Source organism: Lepisosteus oculatus, chromosome 8 (genome assembly GCF_040954835.1).
Source record: "Lepisosteus oculatus isolate fLepOcu1 chromosome 8, fLepOcu1.hap2, whole genome shotgun sequence".
Classification (NCBI taxonomy): domain Eukaryota; kingdom Metazoa; phylum Chordata; class Actinopteri; order Semionotiformes; family Lepisosteidae; genus Lepisosteus; species Lepisosteus oculatus.
In genome coordinates this window covers 38,525,341-38,544,897 of record NC_090703.1, presented here as the reverse complement: position 1 = coordinate 38,544,897, position 19,557 = coordinate 38,525,341, and the positions used below count along the sequence as shown (strand labels likewise).

The 19,557-nt window shown below is 37.1% G+C and overlaps 1 protein-coding gene across 15 annotated transcripts in view; it reads left to right on the top strand.

Annotated features, from left to right (window-relative positions):
- klhl13 (kelch-like family member 13) overlaps positions 1-19,557 on the top strand; it is a 116,896-nt gene that overhangs the window by 9,301 nt on the left and 88,038 nt on the right. For 5 of the 15 annotated variants that reach the window (XM_015351820.2, XM_015351824.2, XM_015351815.2 and 2 more), the window contains exon 1: positions 18,588-18,809. The exons of 7 other annotated variants lie outside the window; for them this stretch is intronic. In XM_015351820.2, coding sequence (XP_015207306.1) covers positions 18,781-18,809 — 29 coding nt within the window. In that variant the 5' untranslated portion in view covers positions 18,588-18,780. Of the gene's footprint in view, positions 1-18,586; positions 18,810-19,557 lie in introns of those variants that run through there. 3 more of the 15 variants (XM_015351826.2, XM_015351825.2, XM_015351814.2) reach the window with 2 other exon arrangements.

Below are 19,557 nucleotides of genomic sequence, written 5' to 3'. Positions count from 1 at the left end.
TACAACACACAGAAAGGAACATCTCTGTGTGGAAATTGTACTATTGTGAAAATGAAAAGCTGCACCATGGTTTTGCAGTCCAGCCCCTAGTGTCACACTTTCTCTAATGCTTTTCATTTCAAGTGAGATTTTAAAGGACCAATGTGGTGCAAAAACTGTATCAGGATGTTGCAGTGAGAACATTGCATTTTGAGATGCCGTGGGGCATTGTGACATGCTTAGAGCATATAATTATTATTATGATTACTTTATGTTCTGAACTGCATTTCAAGTAGAAATTTCATTTGATTTTTATTTCAAACTGGTATTTTTCTTTAATAACACGAAACTCTTGAATTCAAGTATTTACATTTTTGTGGATTATCAGTTTTTTTGCAGATTAGGGTGAGATATAAATTAGTTTTAAGCCTAAAATGCCTGATTTAAGTGGTGTCATTTAACAGGTGTCTGGGATTCAAATAACTTTACTTCATCCATTGGAATCTCACTCTGGTTTGCCATCATTAGTACCACTAAAACAATGAAGCAGTCAAACATACTGTCTAGATACAGTATCTTACACTGAACATTTTTTGTTTGCTCAAGTTCTTAGCAGCGGTCCACCTTATGTAGGGTGTTTCTGAAACCAAGATCTTTGAACAGAAAACTCTTTGAACCCATGATTGCATTTCTGGATTACAGAACAGTCTCAAAATTGCACAACACTAAGACACTGTAGTCCCACTGTAGACTGAACTGAGAATACCATAGTTCATCTGGACCCGTGTCCACAAGGGAACAAAATTGGTTGCAGTTATTGTCCAGTAGCCAGCACCTGGCAAACTTGCAAGCTTGGGAGTGCAGTTAGTCATCCTTGCCCCATGCAGAGCAGTGCCCATCTCGTTCAGATCTAATCCATTGTATTTGTCCAGGAAGGCTTTGCCATAGAAACATTTTCATTAGCTGGAGCCTTCTTTAGAAACCTTCCAGATCAACATGTTCAGCAGAGTGCCTTCGCTGTGACCACTTGAGTGTATTATCTTGAGTCTGCTGGTGCACTTGTGCTGTGGAATCGATGGGAGTGTTGGAGAAAAATAAAAGGCCTGAGAGGGCACACAGTTCTGGATTGTGTTTTTCTCCGTGATTGGCTGATGATCCTGTTCAGCAGGGCCCAGCAATCAGCTTGCTTACCTCACTCCAGTCTGCTTCAATCATAACGATTTAGGTCTTCACATTTTAATCTTTGTTAAAATTGTCTTGTTGTGTAGCAGATACCGTACATTATTGATGAACACTCAAGTTATGGGGTTCAAGTGAAAAAATCCTATGTATATTCCTTGATCTTCCATATAAAGGTTGTGTTAATTCTCTGTATTAAGAATGACAATTTCAGAAAGAATCAACACGATCTAAAACATTCAGTCAGATATAGTGTGCTCTTATGTCAGGATATTCATGATCATCAAGAACAGTCTTTTGAACATTTGATCTAAGAAACAGATTTTGGGAAAGACATGGTTTCATACTGTTCTCTCTGCATCATTACAGCATTATCATATGTGTAGTCAATGTGGTTGTATCTGAATAAGGTCCTTTCTTCCTGCTGGTTGTCATCATGAGCTGGAGCTTTGGATTTAAGGGTAGATTATATAATGCTCTACTTTGGTGTTGGAGAATAGATGTGCTCACTTCAAAAGGTGGTACCAAGCAACATTCCAACAGTCTTTAATCATATCAGAATATGACTGTCTTTGTCCTTTACTGAGCACTATATTGGTAGCTTATCTTAAAAGCATCATTCTCACCTGGATTTTTTCTATTGTTATTCTTAATGTAAATCCATGCCAGTCTGTTCTGTAATACCTAATGGCCTACCTACTGTAGCTTTATTAAGATTGGCCCATGAGAAGATTCACAATGCATGAATCAGATCCTGAATGGAGTATATGCCTTGTGCACAGGTGTCAATAAGTACTGAAGCAGATGCTCACTCCCTAAGAGCCTGTGCATGTGATAGCACTATGGTGGCCGAAAAAAATGTTCTTTCTCTGTCACAGTGCAGAACTGATCTGTTGAATACAACGTTTCTGACCAGATGTAACAGAAAGAGGCTATAAGATGGTTGCTGGTTTGACTGACAGTACTGTACCAGTTTTCTTTCATGGGGCGTGCCTTGTAGCAAGTGATCATTCAAAACCAATGTGTTGAAAATAAACTTCCCCAACAACTTTGAAAGGAAATTGTTCTTGTAACCTCGAGATAAACAAGGTTTTAGCTTTCCATATCCTCAGATGGCTGGGAAAATACGTCTTATTAGCCATTTTCACTGTACATGCTGTAGCTTTGGACAGATATTAGGTATTTTGTTTAAAAATAATCTTGGCTTATCTCTCTAAATGCTTAGTTTTTGTGTGCTATTAATCCAACCTAAAACAATTAAAACTAACATTTGCCCTCATTCAGCCATTTTCTTCAAGGAATTAGCCTCAATATTACCCTTCTATTACCTCTATAGAAATACAGGACTGTATATGTATGCTTTTTAAAATATACATTTGTTTAGGGTGAAGCCATAAATCTTTCCTTTCTGAAATAAGTAGCACCATCATGTTTCTGGAATAGAATGCTTCAGAGTTTTAAGTAATCCCTGTATTTATAATTTGTGTTCGTATTGAAAACAATGCTTTTTACATTTTTATGTCTGTATGTTTGATCACCACAAATCTTCGAGTATTTCTAGTTTTATTAATGCATGCCATCAATGTTTTTAGTACCGTCTTTTTTTCCCCCCAGTGTGGTGTACAGGTATGTGCTTTTGGTGGGCCATCGAGAAGTGAAATATATTTTAGCATTAAAGTTAATAAGGTAATTTCTTCAAATGAACGAACCCTTTTCAATAAATATCCCCATGCAGTTGTTCCTGTAGATAATTGAGATTTAAGCTTTGCAGAACTACAGTTTAGTCAATTTATTGACATTTAGTCCGTGATGAAACTCAAACACAAACGACTGACTTCTGCTCTAATCAAAAATGCTCACTTGCTATATGAGGCGATACAGAGTATGTAGAAAATAGAGGCAGTATAGAGTAGGGAGGGTTTTAATGTCTGAATTAAATTAATTTATCTGAAGGAGGTGTGAAGGATGTCAAGTACCATGAACAAAAGCCAAAGCTATTAGACGACTCTTGTCCAATACATCTTTTAGAAACCCAGGTTTCACTAATTATTCTCAGTTTTTTTAGAAAAGCTGATACTGTTGATTTTCTTTTCATTTAGAGCTTCTGTATAAATCGTAATATTTCATGCACTTATTTCCAAAAAAGAAAGACGTACGTCTTCAGTAAGAAACATCTGTGAGGGTAATTATGTTGTGGAAAATCTTTAAAATGAATAATTGATTAATTACGTTTACATAACATTTTTCTTCCCAAAGGATCACTAAATGCTTTATATGTCAAATGTGACCCATTGCACCCACATCACCACTGAATTACAGTACCACCTAGGTGATCTGCAGCAGTCATTATGCATTACTATCCTCATGGCACAATAGATCAGATGGAAAAGTAAGGACTTGCTTTAAAAAATGAAATACTATGGGACTTAAGGTGGAACAGAGGTTTCATTTTAAGAATGAGAAACACATAGTTTTAAAGAGACTATTGTGAACATTATCAGGTATGCATTTAAGTTGCTGGTTTTTATCCTCAAAGCGGAACTGCAGTCTCAATGTCTCAGACCAGTTATCAAATATCAGTAACAAAATAAACGTATTGATGTTCTAGAAAGAAATGACAAATTTTGAATTAAGCACAAAACCAAAACGTTTGTACTGTGGTGTAAGTTGCCAATGTTGTTCCAAACTCACATTCGAATTCCCATGAATTGTGGCATGATGCGGCCCTTCCTGCTCACTAGTCTCCATAAAGATTAATGTAATGTGATGTACAAGAGAGTAAGTACAGTTTGTGCAGCAGAAATGTTCCAATGTGACCTGCGTGCAGAGTTAACAAGTAAGTTGTATCTGTTGGCAAAACCATCTCGAAGTCAGAAGCAATATTTCTTTTGGATTAAAAGAAATGTATTAACAAGCCTGCTGGTTAAAAGTGTTATAAGGCTTCACACGTCATGGGAATTTTTGTTTTCTCGTTCTGAATTGCAGAACATGGCGCTCAGCTTACCTGAAAATTTCAGCAATTTTGTGATATAAATTGGAGGTTTAACAAGTTACTGTGTACATTTTACTTTTATTGTGGTTTGAAATGCACTCATCGATGCTGATTCTTTCTAAGCCCATAATATGAAAATAGCAGTGAAATTCCCCTTTAAAAATGCTGAAAAAACTTCCATCAGTTAAAACAGTATATACTAATATATTTATACGCTCTTTATTTTGTCATTCTTTATGCTATAGAACCCGACTACTACTTAAAACAATTTTTGTGTAGTATTACAAGTGCATTTTTGCCTTAGAAATTGATTTTTAGTCGCAGCTCTAGTAATACTTAGGTTTCACTGGTAATCAACAAAAGCAGGGTTTATTCAAAGCAAAGAGAAATGTCTTTAGTCTGTTATTTCAAAGTGAACCACATGAATTAATATAGTGCTCTCTTAGTGTGTTGTATTTTTCTACTCATCCTTTCAGACATGGTCTCTGCACTTGCTGCAGTGGACGTATTGTGTTCTCTCTATTCATCATTCCTAAGATTATTTACTGTACAGAACACTGGTGCTGCCCCCCTTTTTAGTGACTGTTGTGTCAGCGTACCTTTAAATAACTCGTGTTAAGATCTGTGTAATAAACCTGTCAGCAGAAGGCAATGTTGCTGCGGTTGGGATCTGTGAATGATTGCCCGGCTGCTCGTACCCAGCTCTGCTTATTGTTTCCTGAAGAGGAACTAACGCATGCACTGCAACGTCTTGTTTGTAGTCAAACCCCAGCTGCTGGTGTAATGTAATACAGGACAAGTATGAGAACCCAGAGCCACAAATCTTCCTAGTTAAGTAAAGGCTTATTCCATGCTGAAAACAGAAGAAAAGAAAACACAAAGTTCAGCTGTGGAGCCTTCTTCAAGTAAGTACTGTAGCTGTGTCAGCTCCACACCCAAACTACTTTTTGGATTTACTGGGTGGCTTTCCTTGACATCCCTAGAATATAGCAGTCATCAGGGCTGTAGTCATGTCTGCTAGGTGAACAGAACTCTTTACTTTTTGTTGTATCTTCCTTTGAAGGGCAAAGGGCTGCACACACAACATGTATTGTTTGTCATTAGCTTATCAGGACATTATTCTAGTATACTTTCAGGAGGACTTTAAATTGGTGAGCTGGATTACTTTGTCCACCAGGATCTCCTTAGTGTTGACTTGTTTTCAGTTAATTTAGCATACATTAATTTCATACCATATCCATAAGATATTTAAATAGTATGATATTGAAAAGCTTTGTTTGTGTCATTACTGAGGCGTTTTGACTGCTATTAGGGGGAGAGAGATGGGACAGAAGTGAGAAAGTCTTTCACAGAGGAATCATTTTTTCAGATTCTAGTAAGCTTGTTTTAAGTCTTTCCCTAGTGTTCAAATGCAGATCTTCAAAGTGGAAACTTGCCTTGGATCATTTGGCTACTATGAGCCACGCATGCAGAAAAAGACATGTATTCTACAGAGACCTTTCTTTACTTATGATATTTGCTTCAAACATATATACAGTATTTTGTCTTAAACATATTTTTGCCATTTTTACTGTTTAAACGTTTAGTCACTGACAGACTTATGAACTTCAACGTACCGACTGGTTGTATTTTCTGTGAATAAGCCATCTTAAGCCACCTCTGAAGGTGGAATATGTATGATAAATGATAAAGATTTGGATCACTGTCTGTGGAATGCTATTCCTCACTGATTTAGGTATGAAACACTGGTATACATATTGTGTTTCATTCCTTTTTGCAACAGACTCACATTGAAAATAACCAGAAATGATCACAAATATAAACATGACTTGAAATTACCGTGTTTGTACTGGCAACTGTATTGTTTTTCTTCACAGACATCTTTTATGCTAATGAAAAATAAGGCAAAATATCAAAGTAAAATATAAGCTCGTTCACATGTTTTTTTTTCAGTTTGCAATCTGTCATGTTCTGTTTTATGTAACAGTTTGTAGAAAGAAAATCTGAAGTGATATCACTACTCAGGAAGCATCCAGATAAGACTAAAATCTTTTAAATCCCCTGCTTTTGAAGTTTAAAACCTGTAGTTCCACTAGCATTTCTTCCTTCTAAAACCATTATTATATTAAATAAACATTCATTATGTGCAACTTCTGAATGGGCTGTGACCTTTTTCTTGTGTTACTATCTTATTTAAGATTTTATGCCTTTTTCCCCATAGACTGTTTGAGCTTTTGATCAAATTATTAAATTGTTTTGCAGAACCAAATGTAAAGTCCTTTATGTGGAAATGTACCTATATACAGGTACATTTGTGAGTACTGCATAATTTAATATTTGTTTTCTTGGTATTGCTTGCTATTTACAAATATCTCCGTATACATCAAGTGCTCCATCTGGGACGCTGGTAGTTTTTCAACGCACAGTGTTGTCCTGGCTTACCAGCGATGGTAGAGAAAGTATGCTTTATCTTAAAAAATGGAGCCTCAAAATTGCTATTGTAGTGCCACAGTTGTGTTTGAATTTGGAATTACAACTTTTTTTCTTAATTCTATACCCAGGTAACTTGCATTTTCCGGTTGTACAGACTTTTCAGACACCTTAAACTGCCCTGTGGTATATGTAGATATTGAGAAGAGGCAAATCTGTATCATCCTGTGACAAATTGCAAGATCCACAGTGTATTAAAAAAGTGGGCACCCATTGGAAGAGTAGCGAGCATCTCTTACTAAGTTCACTGAAAGCCTGCAGGACCCAGTCATAGTCTCTGGGCTCTCACTGGCTAGTGATAAGGTACAGGCTTTACAGAAATGTTCAGCAGCCACTTGTCAAGTACAGTATTACTGCATTGCATCTTTATGCTTCAATAATGTTTTATTTGGGTTGTGTTTTATGGTTTAGCAGTGCAGGCTTGAAAATTGCAATTCATTTAAGTGGATTACTTCTTTGTCATGGCATACATTTATAGTAGTATGATCGACAACTAGTTTATTTTTTGCACTCAGGTGATTCTGAAGTTGAGTATTCTAGTAGTGTCTTTGCGCTGTAGTAGTGTAGGCCTTTAACCATGAACTATTAATATGACTTTAAAGGGCTGATTTATAACTTTCTCATTGTAGAAACCCTTCTTAATAAAATCAAATCCTGACACAGCCACAGTTTTGTGATTTCAATGGGGAAACTGGGCAGGGTGTTCAAATCCAAGCTTGAGCCTGTCAGGAGCAGACTCCTCCCAGCTGAGCAGCTGATCGCCAAGCGGAATACAGTCGGGAATGTCCTTCTTGTTAATGGTACAACAAGACTGCAGATTGCACATTGATTGTTTTCCTGTGAAAGATCCAAAGACCGGCTCCGTTGTGATGCATGGCACATAACTGATTTATTTCGGCAGGCCTCTCCACACAGCCCGTCCGTGTAAGGGTTTGCTTTAAGAGGCCTGCAGCTCGGTCCCGGTTCAGCGCTTAATCATCGAAACAAAGATTGCGCAAATCAATGAAGCAAGGTGGTGGTGGGGATTTGCTGTCATTATACTGACAGGAAGGTCTGAGCCCGTTCTTTTATTCTGCCCTGCTGAATGAGCAGTTCTTAGCCCTGTATCTGAGATCTGGGAATGCTTCTCTGCGGAGGTTACACAGTAATCTTTCCCTGCTCACCCACAGGCGCTCTTCCACATGCAAAGCAGTAGTGCTGTCCTTGTATCATAGGTTTCACAGAGAAAGCCTGGGCTGTGCCTATGAATTCTATCATTCCTGAGAACATGTCTGCTAAGGTACCTTGACATAGTATGAGCTTTTAGGAAATTCTGCATAATTTCCTAAATTGCCCATAGTATGGTGGTTAGAACCTTTATAAGTTTTACAAGCAGCAGGCCGTTTTACATGCAAAAAAAGCAAATATATTATGTACATTTTACATATGTTATAATGTATTTTTACTCTCTCTGATTGTGCAGAATTAATTACAAATTATGAATTTCATTTATTGGCGGTTCTAGTCCAGAGGGAAGGTTACCACCTACTGGTCTACCGCCACCACTTACAGCAGCACCCTGGTTTGCCTTTGGAGTCTCATGTTACAGTACTGATTAATTTAGCTTCTGAGATCTGACAAGATCTCAACACAGAGAGCAACACTGTTGCTTAATGATAAGCATGAAACTCTGATGGTGGCTGCTTACTCAAGCGCTCATGAATAACTTGAAATAGCTTTAAACTGGTGTTAATGGAGGCTTTTCCCCTACCTTTGCAGTTATGTTTGAAAATGTGAAAATCCGTATTAGTGTTTATGGATTTTAAATGGAATATTCGTTAAGGTGTCAGGCTGCACGGACAATAAATATAATGATCACTGAAATCATATCGACACAAAGTGATAGTTCTCATCATGGGAGAGAAGTAGAATGCTTTTGATGGGTGTTTTATTGCAAGAATTTGAATTTATGTATCAGCACTTTGTTTTTAGAAATGAAAGATCATAGATTCTCTGTACATTTTTCTTTTTTTATTTGTGAAAATCACATAATTAGCAGAACGTTTAAACTAATAATTTTCCTTTGGATTTGGATCAACACAGCAAAGCAGATGCATAAACTTTCCTCATCAATCATATTGACCTAATTTAACAAAATTTAAACAATTTTCGGCAGCTCTAATAGAAACATGACATACCGCATTAGCAATTCCATTTTTTAGTGCTGTGGGGCTTTTGAATGTTACGAGTCGAGGATGGGTGGTAACTTAGGATAACAAATCTGATTAACATCAGATGTGAAATGTCTTTGTTTTCCCAGCCAGCGTTTGATAAGCATGCATTATAAATCAATGTAAAAAATCTGGTTGTGCTCTGCCTTTCTTGCCAGAGGAAATGGCAAGATAACTTTGGTAACATCCACCATGTCTTAAAGAAAATAGTTTTTGGTTTCCTGGTGAGATTCAGATATGCATTTTGTTACAAAAGGCAATATTGTAGAATATGAAGCAGGTAAAAATATTAGAAATTATAACTAAAGTTGCCAGTTGGCTTAAGATGATGACTTAAAACTAAGGAGTGTAAGAAAATAGCATGGACAAAGCCAAAACAGTAGTGCAATAGTATTTTATGGGTTGACCTGTCCATTACATACAGTACATGTTTACCTGACCTCCCCATGTGTTTGTACTTTTGAATAGGGATTTTTAGTGTAAAGTATACTGTAAAACACATTTATCCAAGTGATATTAATATTGGTACATTCTGTTAAAAAAATAAGTGGCATATATTTAAAGAGAAAGCGAATCAAAGGGATCATTACTAATGATTAATTGCATGGTTATTAAATGAAGTCAGATATTTGTCATCTATCCTATATTAGCAACTATTAACAACTGTTATCCATTTTATTACCCACCTAAAATAGTAATAGAAGGGAGTGTAGACAGACACCAAAGATACATCTGCTGACTGTATTTTTCAGTGCAGGATGGTTGTGATGCACGCTTTGGTGTAGAAAACAGTTATTGCCCTTCTCAATATTAGCTGCTCTCTAATACTGTAAAGTGCTTGGAGGTAGTGTATACAATTGACATTTTAACAAGTTCCCACAATCCACTTCAAGCATAGTTGTTTCCCCTGAGTAGAATGACTGTGCTTTAAATCTTTTAAGGTAAATGACCTATTAAGAATGTAGATGGCTTTACTACAATATAAAGAGGAAAGATTCGGCAGTGTGCCATCATATAGAAAGTAGATTTAATGAAATTCACATATGTCCTTTAACATCTCTTCAGATATTTATACAAGTAATCTAATTTAAAATATCTGGACACAGATATTTAAAAGAAAGCTCCCCTGTGGCAGTGGTTTAAAAAGTTGGTCGCATCTGTATATCTTGCAGTTGGAAATTATCAGAATAGGTGAACAGCAGAGTTGTGGAATCAACTTACTGGCTGTATATTTAAAGCAGATCAATCTTTTATTGCAATAAGGCTGACAGACTTGACAAAGACATCAATTGTCTGAAACCTAAGCTTTTGTGAGAGAAATTCGGAACATCTGGAATCTGGAAGTCTTTAGAATTGATCTCCTGAAACCTATAATCATTATTTGTTCGGTCAGTTGTTCAGAATTTTCCTTCCTCAGGGTTAAACGATAATGTGGTTATTCAGGTGGGTAGCTGCGTCAGCATGCGTAGGCTGCAAAGGAGCAAGTAATAGGTTTATTCCATGCTGAAAAAAAGAAAGAGAACACAACGTTTCGGCCGTGACACCTGAAGAAGGCTCCACGGCTGAAACGTTGTGTTCTCTTTCTTTTTTTCAGCATGGAATAAACCTATTACTTGCTCCTTTGCAATAATGTGGTTAGTTAGGAACATATTGATGAAAAGAAAAAGAATGGAGAAAATGATGACACAAGGGTAACGTATTTAGAACCAAGCAGGAAAACCTATATTTACAACAGATAATTTAATTTTTAGTAGACAAATGGATACCATGTCGGAACTTTACTTCAGATTCAGATATGAGGTTAGCTGTAACATCATTAACATTGTACAAGAATGGCATTTCTGTGCAGGCTGTTAAAAGTGTGTCAGGTGTTGTCCTACCCCTTTCATTTTCCTTTGTCTTTCTTCTTATGTCTGGAAGAGTTTCCCACATTTTTTCCTCAGAAGTCTTCACTTCAACTTTTCATAAGACCTCTGTTGTCCATTGTGTTCAGAGGGATTTCTGTTTGTAAGGCGTTGTTGCACAGCCTAGTGGCCAGTCAGAGGAGGAGCACATGGTGGTTGTGCTTGTTGGAAGGAAGCACCAGCATTTCTGAAGCAGTGAGCTGAGTACCTTTGAAGTTTTCAAGTACTCTGCACTCCCCTTCTGACCTTAATTTAATAGAAGTAACAATTTTCCTGGCAAGGGAGAAGGCTTTTAGTTTCCTATACTTGGAAACAGCACTTCCATTGACAAGCTCTGAGAAGGCAGCAAATCAGCAAAGAAGCATTTTCTAGGGTACTTTAATTTTGTGTGTGCAGTACACTTCCTTTCTTTATCTGGATCAATGCGGATTTGATACACGTGATGTATGCTTTTGAAACGTACTTTTGTACATTAATTTGTCAACAATTATGTCTTTGTAATGTGAGCTTGACGTTTGTGTGTATTGTGTGAAGTCACCAAAGATCACTGGTTTACTGTCTGGAAAGTTAAAATCTGAGAAAATAGCAAATCTCCCGATTAAGCAAGTAAATTATGTTTAAGTTATTCATGCAGGGGTAGGGATTTGACTTTTATTGTTTATTTGAGTACTGAAATGAGCATAACAATATTCTGATGTGTACAATTGTGCTTTCATAGAAAGTAATATCATAGTTGTTTCAGACTTCAGATTGTCTTCCAGTTGTAATACTGTCCTAGACATTTTAATATTCACAAAATTCTTTAAGTCATTCATGGAGATGGAAACGAAAGTATATGACCAGATAGCTTTCAAATATTTGGAAAAAAATACTATTATAGGAACACAGCTTAGTTGGTGCAGCAGAATGTCTGTGTACAGTTTAATTTAAACTGTTTTTAGAATCCTTTGTATAGGGTAGTTAGTTTTTCCGTTGGACGGTCTATACTTCTAATAACACAGCTGAGTATGATTCTACAGTATTGAATGGTGGAGGCTGTGTGTGGAAGTGAAAATGAATTATAGACTGTGTAACAGTAACGGAATACACCCTATGTTATTAGACAATGGACAATTAGACATTATACCTGCAGTTATGTCTCAGTTGTTCTGACTGTGTCAGTTTGGGGGTGCCACATAAATACTGGTCAGGATATTTCAATTGTATACTGTTATCCACCGCAAGAAAAAGAAGCCACTAAAACATCCATGTTTTATTTACTTGGTTAAGCACAGGGTTAATCTTTCAACTCAATTTCACATTCAACAAATATATGTCTAGCTTCTTTTCTGGAGCCTTAGTTCACTTTCATACTCTCTAAAAATGTCTTTGTACTCTTAAAAATACCTCAGCAGCAAATTCCAAAGGATCCAGGTCTTTCACTGACCAGAAGACAAAAGGTTGTGCTTGTCCCACCCTTTTATAGGTTGGGAAAGCAAGATAATTTTAATAGCTGAGTTTCATTACTCAGCAAATTAGTGATCCTTTTTTACAACTGCCACAGAATTAAAAATTTAAAAATAACCCACTATGTCACCAGGTATTCCTCACCTGAGGAATCCCCTTCTTGTTTCTTTATTCCTTAAATAAAGTTAATGTACAGTAATTGACTTTTAATTGTAAAAATGTTGTCTTTATGCTCTTTTGGTCTTTAGCCTCTGTGTAAAACCCATAATGTCCCACAGAAGGATAATTTCTGTACAGGTATGATGATTTCAGATAGATATTGAGACAAACCCTTGGGCGTGTCGTAATGGGATCTTTAAAATTAGCTGGGTCCAGGCCAACAAACACACCATCTCAGCTGCAAGGTTCAGAAAACCCAAAATAAAAACTAAAGCTCTTCTTTGAGCTCCTGCCTAAACGAAGTCCCTGTCTTACAACACAGCACAGCAGCTGAGCTGCAATACCGGATGCAAAAACAAACAATTCTCAACATAGTCTCTCTCAAAGGACTTTTCAAAAAGTTCAAAAACTTAGTTTCTTTTCCAGAAACTCGCAATTCCTTTAGTCCATGGTCAGTGGTCTGTCCTTCCTGTGGGGAGTGGTGCTGTCAGACAGCAGCCGTCCACTCCCACAGACTGACCCTGGGTGCTTCCTCGTCCTGCTTTTTAAACAATCACCTGACCCACCGGCTTCCTGCAGCTGGTCAGGTAACAGCAGCAGCTCATTCCTCCAGAGGAATCTCATATGCTGCATATAAATGCTTGTTTGACCACACAAAAAAATCGTTTGCGATAATGGTTCTGGTGTATTGTTTCTTGGATTGTTGGCATGAATAATGTTTTAAAATGCACTGTTTTATTGTGATTGTGCTCGCCTTTGTTTGGAACAAAAAGATTATACTTTTGTTTTTTTTTTAAACAGCGGTATGTCTTCCCAGAACCCCCTCACGCAATCCACAACTATCTCACCCTTAGATTCTCTGTTAGGACTAAGTGTTGCATGACTTAATACATTTTAAATTCCCTGTCTAGGTCACAGAAACAGTGAACTCTACTGCTTTCCCAGTGGAATGGGAAATCTGCTTGAGTGTTAATAGCACCACAGTCTAATTATCTTCACTGCAAATGTTTGGCCATAGGATGGGCAGATGGCAGAAGGTCCTTAACAAGTTACTAGTTGAGATATTAATAGTAATACCATATGGCTCTTGTGCTCTACAGATTGAACTGCTTTTGAAAGACAACCTCTTCAAACTGCTGAAAGGATGTCAGGTTCTGTTGTTCATAACAATGGCTAATTAAATGCATTACTGTATCAACTCCAGAAACAAGACAACATCTTATCCTTCTCTAAAATATTGTTTTGGGTGAAAGAGAGAACGAAAAGTACTTTGAAAAGACTTACCTGTGAAGCACGTGTGCTTCTGTTCAGTCTTGAACAAAAAAGATGGAGAGGAGATTCGGTCTGTGTCTGTAAAACTGTAAGGGGTGTAAACGGGGTGATTTCATGTTCACCAGTGAAACAAGGATATGGTATCACGGTTTGATTTTAAAAAGGGCATTAATTTAAGGTTGAGAATAGGTGGCACCCCCAACTGTGTATATCTTTCTTAGCTGGGATTGAGGTGAGAACTCTGGGCTCCTTCAAGAAGCTGACAGGCAAAATTTTAGATGCACTAACTCTTAAAGTATCAAGTGGGCAAGCAGGCCCTTTTCTTAATTGCAGGCTTTCTTACATTCTTAAGTTTCTCCTGATATAGTTTTGCTGCTGCCTCAGATCATAGGGAGCAGTTTAAAATGTGCTGTGATGTCAAAAAAAATTATCCCCTCATGAACATATTGAATTCTTCAAAGCAAACGTTAATACGTTAATAAAAATGTGGAAAAAACATAGTGAAACTTAGTGAAAGCAAGAATAAAACTGCTCATTAAAAGCTGTAGTGCAATGAGTGATCTTTAAACTGTTTTGCAAATGTTGCAACTCATTCTTTTAATGAATGTAGGCAGTGCCTTCCATAGATACTGTGCTATGCAAGAGAAGAATGTTACCCATGTGTGGAACCTGGTGTTCAAGAAAGAAGGTCCAAATCAGCAGATCTGATCTTAAGTGATTGATTCTGCAAATCTTCAAAACAATCTGGAGATGAGATAGACCATTCAGTGCCTTACAGTATATGTGAGCAGGAGAACCTTACAGTTCACACTTGGGAGCTATTGAATTAACAGAGGATGGGAGTTATGTGCTGATGCAGAGTACTTTTGCTTAGCACACGTGCCATAGAACACTAGACATACTGAGGCCTATTAACTTAGAAGACACTCGAGTAAATAAGGTTTTATGGAGAACTCATTCTCTGAAGGCACAAACTGATAGAGTAATATCTAACATAGTATGTTATTTTCTGCTGATGTTTCTTTTAGGTGTTGTAATATGCAGACTTAATTCCAAATCTGAATAACATTAGCAGTTGAGTTCTAGGGAATGGCACTTGGCACTTGTCAGGAAATTTTTATGATGATGTACCTTGTGATTTTGCTTTGTGGCCAGAAAATAAATGCAATGTGGATTGGCTTCCCTTCTATTCTTCCATCAAAAATCTTTTTACAGCTTTTTTTAGTTGTTAGTTACCATGTCAAAAGTTAAGGAGGTGGGGGAAGAAGTAATGCAAGCTACTGTATATGTATCAGATCTCAAAAGGTGAAATTAGGTGACCTTGAAAAGCTGATGAAATTGAACAGTTTCTGTAATTTTGTAAGTCTGCAAGCAAAGCTTGTGGTTTGTTAAATGATTATGTAAATAATCACTATATTCCAGGGAGTAAATGGACTCGAAAATCACCTCTTTGACTTGTGAGACACAGCCCTCTGCAGTGTGTGAGCTATGTTGATATTGCTGCTTGGAGTGACTTGAGAGCCAGTGGTGTTGGCTTTTATTTTAAATGCGAACCATGAGCTGTTGGGAATTGACAGCAGACAAAATGGAATAGCGTTAAAGACTTTGTGTCCATTACCTGACTCCTCAGTATAGACAGCACTGTTTTAACTCTTGCAAAAGTGTTTTTTCCTTCATTTGCATTACTTGTTTCTACTGTGTGAATGATTGCAAGCAGTGCTAGGACTTATCTGTTGTAGATTTACTTATAAAAAGGTATCTTAGATACTTTTAATGCTGGAGGTTTCATTTTTAAGCTAATTTTGTGTGGACAAAGGACATGCCAAAATGCTCTAAGCAAAAAGAGTTCCCAGAAATGCTACCCAATTGTCCTTGATTTTATTTTTTCTAGCCAACATTGGGTTACGTTCCTGATTCTTTTGACATTATATTGCTAGTGGTCTCTTCAGTCTTTGCATTAACTCAAAGACATTATTCTTATGTCAGGAAACAAAACACCGTCCATTAAAAGTGAGGTTTCAATGAATGAATGGTTTTATTTCATCAAGAATGGGAGGATAAACAGCTATGATTCTCTGTGAGTTTGTAGCTCACAAGTGTGAAGAAGTCATTGGGGTCTTATGTTACCAGATATTCTGCTTTCTGGAGAAGGTTATTTTTCAGATTCACCTTGTAGAGAGACTGTTTAAAAAATTAATTGAAAAGAACAAGTTCCCTGCATATAGTAGAGGCTTGGAATAATCACACTAAAAAATGTTTCTGTCTACATCCGATGTGTAATATCTCTTACTTCTGTATGTGGCTGTTCACTCTATTGCTTATATTATAGATATTAATAGTACAGAGCTGTCTGCTGTCATGTGTACTGCATAACAGTATTTTCAAATAAAACTCAACATTCTTTGTCTACTGCTGTGGTTGTCTTAACAGTGTCATAATACAAATGCTCAAAAATAATCTGAAGCATTTTATGGAACCTGTATTCTTTCTGTCGTTGTAATCAAAATGTACTGTACTGGAGGGTGGTCTTTGCTGTACTTTGCTGTCCTGGAGTAGAATCCACAATGTCATCTCTACCCTTAAAAAAATGCTACTAATGCAGAAGAGGTAAAAACATTTAGATGGACGTTTTCTTAACACTGGCCATTATTGTAGTGGTTCAATTAGCTGCACAAAGTGAAAGCTTCTCACACTGTTTAGAAACATTTAAATTTGTTGCAAAGACTTGTTTTTTAAAACTGTGTGACCTTAAGACTTGCAGAATACGTGGAAAAGCACAGGATGAATCTCACTTTAATTCTGGACTCTATAGCAGACTAGATATGTTGCCATTATGATAGGAGGCATTTCTTGAAAGGATACAACTTTTCACACTTTGAATTTGTCTTCATTTGTAAATTTTACATCATACATTGTTCAATAGGAAGCATGGATTAAAATGTAATATGAAAAGAAGAGAAAATTTTGCCTTGGAATATTTCAGTCTGTCTCAGGTGGTTGAGAAATGTCCATTTCTGCAATAAAGTGAGAAGGGGGTGTAGCGCTGTTTGTGCAAAGACAATAGAACATGTTTTTTGTGTTTTTGTGTGTAGCGAAGACCAAGATCCATTTAAAGGGAAAAGACTTTCAACAATGAGTATTTGATGAATGAAAGGCTTTGCAAACCAGGTTGTATTTTAAGCAAAAGGAACTTAAGCAGCATCACTCGGGTTTTCAGCATGACATAATTGTTTTGTACTGATACAATTAATCAACACAAAACCAATCAACAAATCAGTCGAGCAATTCATTTTTGGTAATACTAGTGATTTGGATGTCTGGTGAGTTTGTAGATTGTATGGTGCAACTGTAGGCCAGTTCTTTGGTTTGACTAGCCTTTTAGATTTTTGGTTGTGGGCTCACAATTGAATCAAGACGTGAGGGAATCAAATGGAGAATTCATATAATGGGTCATTCCTGTTACTGATCTCTAATACTTGTAGTTCAATGCAGTTGGGGCTGGTTTGTGAAGAAGCCTTGTTGCTGACCTGCCCTTTCAACAGCAGAGTAACCTGAGGAGAACTTATGAAACACTGCAGACTGATGCGCCCATACATCCACATTTGATTTATAGCTTCTTTGCCTCGAGGCTTGTTAAAGCCATCTCTTGAAAGTTCAGTGAGCATCGGCATCCTCAGTATTGCTTTCAGAAGTTAGTTTCACTCCTTGCACATAAAAAGTACCACATGCTATATCCCTCATCTGTCATCTGCTTTCTGTTTATGTACTGCAGCCTTCCTCTCTGTACCATGTGTACCAAATAGGTTTTGGTTTACATTTTGAGTCACAGACTAGATTTGAATTATCTAACTTTCCAGGAAATGTCATTCTATTCATTTTGTAGAAACAAAGAATCTGTTAGTCTATTATTTCTTCCATGTGTTTTTCTGATTTCATAAATTATTAGCATAGCATACTGAATCATACGGAAAAATCTATAAATAGGAAAGTACATTTCAGGGGTTCGGAAAGTTAATCCAGATACTATTTATACTGAAACAAATAAATTAGGCTTATTCGAAATGTTAGTCTACTAGACCTTCTCATAAAAAACAACTAATCAGGATGGTGATGTTTGCAATAATAAAGCAATATTTATTAATGGAGGAAGTACAGCAAAAAAAGGAGAACGGTGGTGTTTTCTTCCCCAGCGTCTGGTTGCATTTCCAAACTTAAGCTTTACTCTGTTTTCTAGTGTTCATACAGGTTTAAAATAGGTAAGTGAATCAGAAAATAATATTCACCTACTTTGCTATTTTTCATGACATCTGCTGCTGCTACTGCATAGATCACCAAACCGCAACACCCAGCACTTTTCAAAAGGCCATTTCTTGCCAAGCAGATTTAAAATCTGAATAGTGCATGTGAAATTCAGCCTTTGGGAGTTCTGAAAGCACATTTTCTTGTGATAAGGACACCAATATGCGGATAAGCAATAAGTTTGCACTGTAGTTGTATGCAGTGCCCCTCAGGCTCTCTGCATTGTACCAGTAAATGAACTGCATTATTAATAGAACCTCTTTTGTTTCCTTTTCTTTGGCATCTTCTTCATTTAGATGAGATACTGCCATATGGAAGATACCAAGATATCATTAGTCACTCAAATATAATTCAACCCTACTCAGTATATTTCAAGCTTGCTTTTACTCTGTAATTCATGCTCGGATGACACTTTTGTTGTGTGTTACCCTGTTTCTGCTATATCACTCGTTTTACCGTGCACAAAGTGTAAAACCACAGTCCTAAGCAGATCCTGGCACCTTGCGAAGCCCCGTGCCTGAGGGTACAGACTCCTGCGTCGACGGACAAACAAAATAATCCAATATTGGCTTGCTGACGGGGGGGATGTACACTGCGAGAGGAAATACAAATGGAGGAGAGAGTCAGCTGTCTGGGATAAAATGCCTTGTAAGCTCATGGAGACAAGTTGTGTTCAAAGAAGCCCGTTTTGATACAACTGCTACAAGTTGTTAAAGTTGAATGGCCTCCCATTTGGATTAAACCTTTCATTAGTGTGTTATTAAGGCATTCTGTGTGGAAAGAAGCTGCACGGATCCTTAACTGCAGAAGACTGGTTTCAGCTGAGAGCTTTTTTAATAGGGGCTGAAAAATGCGTGGCAGGCAGTATGGACACAGAAGGTCAGTATTAATGAAGCCTCAGCTGTAGCACAGCAGGGAGCTGGGCTGCAGTCTTCATAATTGGGGTGTCATTATTATTTGACAGTCTTTGTCTTTTTGGTGCACAGAAATTAGGTTTGTTCTAATATTTGTTTATTTCTTAAACCTGTCACTTGTAAAAGAGCATCTCTTAGGGCTCACTGACTCTATTGAGCACCCTCTGACAGCAATATGAATTGTGAATTATTCAAAAAGAAAAGTTCAATGTACCCGAGGTCACCTTCCTAAATTTTACATTGTTTTCTATAAAAAAAAACATGTTCAGTTTTAAGTTATCTTTCAATTTCTCAAGGTTTTCATATGGAATATGTCAAAATATGCGAACTGTTGCTGCTTCTCATGGAAATCAAAGGAATAGCCAAAGATTGCAGTGATATCTCATAATGTTCTTGGAAATCGTGTAAATTATCAGCATTTATGGTATTGCTGGTGGATTGGATGTTTGTCGATTTGTGGTGCAACTGTAGGCCAGGTCTTTGGTTAAACTGCCCTTTTAGGTTTTCAGTTGTGGACTCACATTTGAATTAAGACATAATGGAATCAAATGTCGAATTTCCGTTATGGGTGTTAGCGTAAGGATATAAAGTAGTCTTGCAGCGAATGTTCAATAACAGAAGAGTACATTACGTTAATACGTTCTATTCTAGAGTTTGTGGGAATGGAAATGTTCAGTGTATTCAATTATAGCATAGGGCACTCTTTAAGGTAG